Raw genomic sequence first — 9,243 nt, forward strand, 5'->3', positions numbered from 1 at the left:
ACCCTCTATGACGCTCACTTCCTAGTTGTGACGGTGGTCAATAGCAACTAGGAAAAGGATCGCTAATATAGCTATACCATTGTCTAAAGATTCTAAGGTGAAGAAGAAAGAGAGGAAATCTACAAAGGAGCTGTTCAGTGTGCAGGTCTTAAGCGGGAGCGGGTTTGCGCACGGGCCAACATCGCTGTTGTGAGTGCCAAGCCCTGCATCCAAATTGGGACTAGTGCGGGGTCGGCTGCACAGAGGGGTCAACAGTGCTGGCCGTGACACTAGTACTACTAGATTTCTTTTGTGTACTTTTTGGGTACAAATAGGGCCTTCTTTTCCTGTATCTCTAGACTCAACTACGATCACGTCCAACACTATCGTAGGGCTTCGTAGTAGTAGGCAAGTACGGCAATTAATCGGGCTTCGAGGACGAAGCATAATGGGTCTCTACCGTTATTTCCCGATGTTGAGTGAAATTCAAAACGCCCGACTCTTAATATTATCAACCACGAGGGAGTTGATCTAGTTGTTCATGATGAGGAGAATTAGGGAGTAAACGGCTCACATGCTCAAAGGGAGAAGCCAGAGGATTCCAACCGAGATGGACGGACATAATCAATTAACATTATCGTCTAACTACTAATTACCTAGGTACTCAATGAAACCCCAAGACAAGGTAGAGAGCCATTCTCGTCGCTCGAGGGTCTCTCTGGTGCGGTAAGTACATTCTCAAATTCTCGCCACGATAAAGAGACAAGAGAATATCATCCAGGTAGAGGCCGAGCACCCAAGGAACGGACCAACCCAATTTGACCGTACCTATTGTGGCCACGCCTACTTTTGGCCAGTGCTGCGCCGCCCACTTATACGAATGACACCGTACATTGAAGCACGTAAAATATCACCAAATCAACTAATAAACATGCAACTTTCGACTTCCTCGACTTCTTCCTCGCCTTCTGATTCGTCAGAACTATCAACATCACGCCCTACTGCCCTCTGCGCGCGCCGAATCTGTTTTATCGTGTCAAACTTAGAATGTGAGCTCAATTCGGCCTTCTTCTTTTGGCTCCCTTTTTATGCTCAATCTCGGCCTTTCTTGTTTGTTCAAGCACAGCCAGTTTTGCTTCGAACTTGATGCGGCTCTCGCGAGCTTGGTCGGCAAACTGGGAGATCTGCATCTGCGTTTCCTGTCGTTCCCTTTCTTGCAATATGCCGTTTAGGTTGAGGAAACCTTTCACACTAGGCTGTCGTTGCAGCAGGAGACGAGTACAACAAGGGTGAAGATGGTCGAAAGGGCAAAACAGAGATTGATTAGATGGGGATGGGAGGGCGAGGAGAATGACCAGAAATGCTTTGCCGGGAAGATTTGGGGAGGTAGGGTGACTGCAGGCATCGGTCCGGCTCGCCTCGCTCAACCTGCCATGCACTTCACAGTTAATCTGCAGCGTTTGCCGGGTTGGTGTTCGCAGAGACCTTCCCGGGGCGCCGGGCTCCCCCACGTCCGGCTCAAGAGCGTGATGACCCTGGCGCCATCTCAACACAAACACAAGGGAATATCACTAAATGTCACGGCGCGCAACGGCCGTAGCACACTATAACCCACTACAGGTTGCAAGTCGTCGACTTGCAATTCTGGCATCCTTTTGGGGGTTCTAGCGCAGTGGTAGTGGGTGCTGTGAGCTGGCGCCGTCACACTAAACGCCCTATAATTGTATAGTTCAAACTTTCGATCCCCCTATGTGACGAAATCGTTATGAGGCCATAAGTGGCTTTTCACGAGCCCATCATGACCACTACAAGGGATCCGTCTGACTTATACCCTGTCAGTGCCTCGTCTAACCCTCTCCAAATGTTGAACTTCAATGCCCGCCATCTCTGGCGGGCTTTTTAGGCCCTTCGTTGGAATTCTGTAAATGGCCTGGCTCAGGGCTTCACAGAACAGCGTGATGGCTCTAGCACCATCTTCTAGCACGGCATCCATTGCGATGAAGGGGTGCGGCTGGCCGCGCATGACAGTGACATCAGCATCCACCCCAGCGTCGCGCAGCCGGCAGGCAAACGCCTCGCCCTCAGACCGCAGGACATCCAGCTCGCCGACGACCATGCACGCCCTCGGCAGCGCCGACCAGTTCCCCTCCCACAGCAGCGGGCTGGCCTCGGGATGCGCCCACTCTTGCGGGCCGTTGGGCAGGTAGTGGCGCCGGTACCAGAGCATCTTTGCCGCGGGGAGAGCCGGCGAGTACTGGTTGTCGGTCCACGACGCGTGGCCGTGGTTGCTGTCTTCACCGGCGTCGGGCCGGTTGTCCATGACAGGGACCGACAGCAGCTGCAGCGAGAACCACTGTCTCCCGCGGGCCGCCGATCGCTGGCACATAATAGCCGCCAGGTTGGCACCAGCCGACGAGCCTCCAGTTGCCATCTCGTTCGTGTCGAGGCCGAGGATTTGCTGCCCCTGGCCTCGCACCCATAGTACCGCCTCCCACGCATCCTCCACGGCAGCGGGGAACGGGTCCTCGGGGGCCAGTCTATTTCTATCAGCATGCGCATAGTAAACCACTGGTGATGAACCGTCGGACCGATGAGCTGAATAGGTACCTGTAGTCTACCGCGACCACCACAGAGCGGCCCCGGGCGCACAGGTGAGACGCTATGACATTCTCCGTGTCGATGGTGCCAAGAACCCAGCCTCCGCCGTGAAAGTAGACGCAGGCGGGCCAGCCGGCATCGGGTTTGGGACCCTCAGGGGTGAAACAGCGGACCTTGACGTCGGGGCCTTGGCTCTCGGCCCGGCGGACTGAGTAGTCAGCAGTGGTGGCGACCGGGTGCAAGGGGCCGGCGCCGGGAATCAGAATGCCGCTGCTCCTCGATGCCTCGATGGGCTGCAAGTGCACCTGCTGCTTGTCAAATATGTGCTGGTTGTAGAAAGCGGCGTACTCGGGGCTGATGCGGCCGACGACGGTCTCGTGGAGGGGATAAGGAGGTTGCGCCATGATTGTGATATCTCTGCCGGACGTGGGAAAGCACCCAATTATGAAGCTGCGACAGTATCACTATCTGGCAGGAGCGGGAGTAATACGAGGTTGCACCGATGGGCTGACCGAAACCACAAAAGAACGGATCCGGCGACCGCGACAAGTGGCAGAAAGTCCGAACGGGAGCTATCAGCCGGAAGCCAGGGAATGGGGGGCGTCACATCAAGATACCCCTCTCTCCTCCCCATGTCCGTATCGCATCCCTCGCGCCCAACCGAGCCCAATGATAGGCGGCTGGCACGGGTTCGCGATCGGCGGGGTCCACTGCCGTCCCGCCGGCCTCCGGCTGTAACGTGATACGAAGAACCGCTTAAGCAGAACCAAGCAGGTTATCACCAAGATAGGCAGGTGCACGCAGCATAACCGGTATCCAAGACATGGCTCTGGCAGCACTTAATACCATTTGTTTGGCAAAAAAAGATGGTGGTTCAAGTCGGTCATCATTTATCTTTCAATTACCACGGGCCGGGGAAAATTGAGTTATGCACCTCGCGGCTCCCAGCCAACCCCTTTGTCGCTCAAGTCATCCGGTAAAACTTTCGGACAGAACATCGTCGCCAAGCACAATGCAGACCAACAAAGCCCGTGAAAAAGAGGAGAGCGCCATCAGCGACGCGGAACGAGACACCGATGCCGGCGGCCAGGCAATCCACGACGAAGAGACGGCCGAGTCAGCCGAGACGGCCCGGGTCGTCGACCGCATCGCCGAGAGGCAGCTGTGCCGCAGGTTTGACATCCGCATCCTGCCGGTGCTGGCTGTCATGTGTCAGTTCGGCCCCGGAGAGCGGTGCATGGCGCGGGGCCACCTCGTACCGGCAAAGCTAACGACGATCAAATAGATCTTTTCAATGCCATCGACAAAGGCAACCTGGGCAACGCCGAAACCGCCGGCCTCAGTCACGGCAAGTGTTGAAGCGCTCCCCGCTAAGAGGGAATACCCCCTGACGCTGCCGTCTACCTAGACCTCGGGTTCCAGCCCGGCCAGTACAATCTCGTCATCTCCATCTTCTTTGTGCCCTACGTGGTGTTCGCTCCGCCCGTCGCCATGATCGGGAAGCGTTTTGGTCCCGCCATTGTCCTACCCATTCTCATGTTCGCCTTTGGCTCCATGACGCTGTTGTCCGCGGCAACCACCAACTTTGGGGGCTTGTTCACGGTACGATTCCTCCTGGGCATGGCCGAAGCCGGCTTCTTTCCGCTCGTCATCTTCTATCTCACCACTTTCTACCGGCGCGGAGAGCTGGCGCGGCGACTGGCCATCTTCTACGCCGCGTCAAACATCGCCAACGCCTTCAGCGGCCTGCTCGCGTTCGCCGTCTTCCACATCCAGTCGTCGCTGCTCAAGTGGCGGTACCTGTTCCTCATCGAGGGCGCCGCGTCTGTCCTTTTCTCCATGTTCGCGCTGTAGTACCTGCCGCGGAGCGCTGCCGAGGCCAAGTTCCTAGGGGAGGGGGAGAGGTCGCTCGCCTTCTACCGCATCCAGATGGACTCGTCGTCGGTCGTGGGCGAGAAGCTCGACATTCGCGACGCGCTCCAGATCTTCCGCCACCCGGCCACGTACTGCTTCATCCTGATTGAGATCTGCCTCGGCGTTCCGATCCAATCCGTCGGGCTCTTCATGCCGCAGATCATCGCGAGGCTCGGCTACGACACGCTCAAGACGAACTTGTACACAGTTGCGCCCAACGTCGGCGGCGCCGCGGTCCTGCTGATCCTCGCCTTCAGCTCCGACCTACTGCGCATCCGCTTCCCGTTCATCATGCTCGGCTTCTTGCTGACCTTTATCGGGTTCATCATCTACGCGGCGATCGACGACGTGCAGGCGCACTTGCAGCTGGCCTACTTTGCGACCTTCATGATGGTTTGGGGCACGTCGGCGCCGTCGGTGCTCCTGTCGACGTGGTACAACAATAACATAGCACACGAAGGCCGTCGTCTCGTGCTGACGGCCGTCGGCGTACCCTGCGCCAACGTCATGGGGCTCGTTTCCAGCAACATCTTCCGCGACGCAGAGAAGCCAAAGTACGAGACGGCCCTCGTCACCACGGCCGTGTTTGGCGCCACTGGAGCCCTCATTGCCGGCGCCCTCGGCTCCTACATGGCCTTTGACAACCACAGACGCAACCGAAAGGCCGGCGTCAAGACCACGGCCCGCCATGTGCCGACCAAGCGCCTGCGTGACGGGCCTGGTGTGCCCGAGTTTCGGTGGCTTCTGTGAGGGTGATTACTGGATGGGCCGGTGGTAAAGCGTCATGAGACAGTGAGACTTCTCTTCCTTATTACGCCACTTCTCCCTGCGTTACGACAATACCAATGAGAGAAAACAAGCTGTACGTAAAGCAATACACCAGAGAATGTAATGCTGAGTTGATAAATTACATAAATTGAATGGCCAAGTCAAGCACGGCACACGGTCAAGCACGGCACGCCAGAAAATCTTTCAGGCCGGGGCTGACTTGGCTGAGACAAAAGAAAAGGGGGGGTGGGAAAGGGGCGGTCTGGGAATCTTTACGCCTCGCGTCACCTCTAGCGCGCTTATGGCTGGGAGGGTTGGTTCTCGTATCAACGCGCTCGGTTTTTTTGTGATTATGACTAGGCCTGAGAGGGTAAGGATTCCATGCACTGTGCTCGCCTGGTATGACTCGGACAGTGTGCAGCGACAAGATCCGCACCAGGTGGAGCTAGTTGGTTCCATACCCTGGCCCACTCACACTAGGATCCCCGTCAAGCAAGCAACCCTAGACCGCTGGGCATGCTGCTGTAGTGGGAATTAATTAATCAGGACGCTAATTACAAAACCAGCGTTGCTAGACAGGCCACAGCAGGTCTGGCAGACCGCGTGCTGACTGGGTACCTACCTGCCCACGCTGCTGGATCTTGCAGTTAACGTTGATATGCACGTAGATCCGTTGCAAATCGGTAGTTTAGTTGTTAAGAGCTTGATGGGCGTGCGAGTTTACCAGGTGCAAGAGGTGTCAGTAATGCTGGTGATCCGTGGTGAAGAAGGGTGATCCATGGTAAAGAAGGGTGATCCGTGGTAAAGAAGGGTGATTCGTGGTAAAGAAGAATGATTTGAGCGCAAGGTTACCTGGGTGAATCACGGCACCCTTTCTAGTTAGAGACCTCCTATCTAGTGCTGTGTATTATTTACCAGTCTTAACCCAAATAGTCCCTATTGTTCCGATTCTGAACATTGGCCCTCTCCATTTTTCCTTGTTTCATTGTTCTTTTTGTCTCTGGAGCACAATTCTCTGCCCACCATCAATGTCTCCCAGTTCTCTCCCTTTCTTTACCGCCGTCTGTGCCACGCCTCTTCATCCACGCGGGCAGTACACCGTCATCCTGTTGTTGACCTTCTCGTTTTCCCGTTCCCTGCACTGCTCTCTCTCAACAAGACGATACGATGGAAGTGCAACCTTCTAACGAGGTTGAAGCTCAAGCACAATCGCTGAGGCAAACAATCGAAAGGCAACTCAGCCGGCTGGCCGCCGACAAACGCACAGAGATATCTGCCTTTCAGGGACTGACGAAGTCGAAATAGCAGGAGATTGGCTCTGCCAGAGACAAGTCTCTCGAGGCTAGACTAAATCTTGTTAAGCTTGCCGAGGCTCAGAAAGATCTCGACGCCCAGACGCGGCAAGCCCAGAGGGAGAAGGAGAAGTGGAAGAGAGAGGAAGAGAAGGGTGCTGTCAAATTGAAGCAAGCCAACGATGAACATGCTATGAAGCTGGCTGAGTTCAAGCGGAAGAAGGCGGAGTTGCTTGCACTCTGGCCGGGCAGTTCCGTTAGTTTCTCCTTTCGTAATTGCAAGTCTTGGCCCACGTCTCTTTTACTACACACGACTTACATGTCAACCCAACCCCATCTAGAAGCATCTCGAGTCCACCCCGAGCCCCAAACAGATCGTTGACCCCTTACAGGATGAAGCTGGCTTCTGCAGCAACCATGCTAGAATGCAGGATCCCCGTAGACGCTTAGCATCGCTTGGTGATAAAGTCAAGGAGATTGGGGCTTTGGTGTCCGACTGCACTTTGTCAAAGGCTGAGATGAATAACCGGTTGTGCAAGTGTCCCGCTCGCAGACAAAGCTCATCGTCAGATTACGAAACTGAATATGAGTTTTTAACAGAAGATAAGCGCCCCAGTTCCGCATTGAAGACCACAAAATTGGTCACAGACACCCAGGCTGTGGGAGAGAAGACACATGAGACCGGTTTGTTACTGTCATATTAAAACAACAGCCGGCTTCAACCTCCACAACCAGTACAATCCAAAAGGTGCGCCCAGATATATCCCGTGAGGCCCTGAATAAGACTGGATATTTAGCTTACCATGGCATTATCTTGCCAAGCAGATCTGCTCCCCCCCAGCGCCCTTTATTTCCAATACCAGCCCCTGTGGCAGCTCAAAGCGACCTGCGGCAGCACGGCGTCGGCAGCTCGCGCCGCCGCAGCTCTGACAAATCTTGGGAGGAGACTAGCGTGCACTTAGCACTCCAGATTATGAGAGAAAAGGTCAAGAAGCATGAGAAGGGAACCAAAGCCAACCCCCAGCAGCGTCGGTAAACACCTAAAAAGCACTTCTAGAAACTCTTCCAACACCAGAAGAAGCAGCAGCCGTCCCAGCAGCCATCCAGACAGCAACCAACCTCCGACCATCCCCCCCATCCTCGGAGAAAATATTGTCCACACACTCCGCTGGTGTCTAGACGCCGTTGGTAGATCAACATCATGCAGCAATCGTTGAGCGGCCACGACAGAATTGATCCACCGTGACGTCGAGGGTGCAACTATTGGCCTTGGCGTGCACAGTTATCCAATGCGCCTTCCCGTACTTGCTTTGGCCGCTATTGCCTCCATTACGCTTCTAAACTATGCTCTCGTCTTCGTTCTCTGGCAAGCGGTGTGGGCTATCTACCATCTTGCGAAATTTCCACCGTCTCGCCCTGCGATCACAAGGATCAGTAATGACTGCACGCTCTCTCATTCATCTACACCTCTACCCCCTATCGTCGCTTTCTTCTACACAGACATATGTCTTCTTATTTCATTAACATACGCTCATTTAAGAGATACAATTATTCTTTTCCTTTTTTCCTTAATCCAGGATGAAAATAATTTTGGAGCAGCCTTAAATAAAGGGGCCGTCTACTCGGGCTGTAGGAATTGTCTTCTAGACTGTAGGCACACCAAAAAGGTACAATTGGCCATCGCACCAAGCCACTAGCCCAGCCAAAATCGGATTTTTCACCTTAAAAAGCCTAGTTACCTTAACCAACTTTGACAACGCGATGAAGAATGCAGTGGCGCGTGTTTACCCTGATGCAGACCCTCAAATCTGTATTTTCCACATCAACAGTATCATACTCGGAGCCGTGCCAACGTGGGAAAAGCAGTCCCCGGCCCCCCTGCAGCCCTCCACCGGCCAGTTCAGTATGCAGTACGGCGTGCCGTGCAGTCATGACCTTGTTGAACGATATATGCATGGCCGGCCCCGCATTGAACAGGGCATGGAAGGTAAATTGGTCCTCAAAAAGTTGCATTTTCACCCATACTAGTGGTTGGAGAGATCCATACGTGACGGAGACCAGTATATGAGCTTCTACGAATTCGACCGTGTTACTCGCCTACGGGGCAGGCCGCGAGGCTCGACCGCATTCGCCCCGGACCCCCGAGCTCCCCGGTCTACGGCTCCGTTGTCCACAGAGCCGTCGACAACGGCACCGACACAGACCCCGACAGCCACATCGACTGGCCGGGCAAGCGGCTTGAATCCTTCCATTCGCCAGCAGCCCTCAGTATAGGAGGGTGTCAGCCTACAACAGGAAGACAACAAGGACAACAAGGACCAAGAAAACACCATGGAAATCCTCCTGCGCAGGCACAACGAACTGTGAATGGGCTCACAGTACCGCCTGCTCGCGGCGGCCGCGGCGGTAAGGCACAGGGAACCCGGGCAACAAAGGGAGGTCCTGGCAGCCGGGGCGGCCGTGATGCCTCGGCATCGCGGGCATCTACCTCACGGGCTTCATCTGGGACGCCTGCCTCAACGCCCACGGCGCGTATGAGGGGAGGGGGCATTACAAAGGCTTCTACACGCGATGCAACGGCCCGTCGTACTACTAGGGCTTTGGCTGCAGCGTTTGACGCCCAACAAAGCAGTGATCTTGACGATGCGTAGGTAAGGCAGGTTTTTATTGAATTTTTAGGCATGTTATGTAA

At 54.9% G+C, this 9,243-nt stretch overlaps 3 protein-coding genes across 3 annotated transcripts; 2 read left to right on the top strand and 1 right to left on the bottom strand.

Moving 5' to 3' along the window:
* Positions 1-1,617: 1,617 nt before the first annotated feature.
* On the bottom strand, positions 1,618-3,158 carry B0T26DRAFT_683131 (Alpha/Beta hydrolase protein). Its single transcript, XM_060440785.1, has 2 exons — positions 2,587-3,158; positions 1,618-2,516 (listed from the first exon to the last, which is right to left on the bottom strand). The coding sequence occupies exons 1-2, from the start codon at positions 2,979-2,981 to the stop codon at positions 1,805-1,807; spliced, it is 1,107 nt and encodes a 368-aa protein (XP_060302089.1). The 5' UTR covers positions 2,982-3,158; the 3' UTR covers positions 1,618-1,804.
* A 431-nt stretch (positions 3,159-3,589) lies between these two features.
* B0T26DRAFT_745282 (MFS transporter) lies at positions 3,590-5,241 on the top strand (the record flags this gene model as incomplete). Its single annotated transcript, XM_060444545.1, has 4 exons — positions 3,590-3,788; positions 3,863-3,919; positions 3,986-4,404; positions 4,432-5,241. The coding sequence occupies 4 exons, from the start codon at positions 3,590-3,592 to the stop codon at positions 5,239-5,241; spliced, it is 1,485 nt and encodes a 494-aa protein (XP_060302090.1).
* A 2,971-nt stretch (positions 5,242-8,212) lies between these two features.
* B0T26DRAFT_683138 (uncharacterized protein) lies at positions 8,213-8,983 on the top strand. Its single transcript, XM_060440786.1, has 2 exons — positions 8,213-8,538; positions 8,613-8,983. Exons 1-2 carry the CDS (start codon positions 8,320-8,322, stop codon positions 8,823-8,825), a joined length of 432 nt encoding a protein of 143 aa, XP_060302091.1. The 5' UTR covers positions 8,213-8,319; the 3' UTR covers positions 8,826-8,983.
* Positions 8,984-9,243: the final 260 nt, after the last annotated feature.

Source organism: Lasiosphaeria miniovina (assembly GCF_030549165.1).
Source record: "Lasiosphaeria miniovina strain SMH2392-1A chromosome Unknown B0T26scaffold_1, whole genome shotgun sequence".
NCBI classification, from domain to species: domain Eukaryota; kingdom Fungi; phylum Ascomycota; class Sordariomycetes; order Sordariales; family Lasiosphaeriaceae; genus Lasiosphaeria; species Lasiosphaeria miniovina.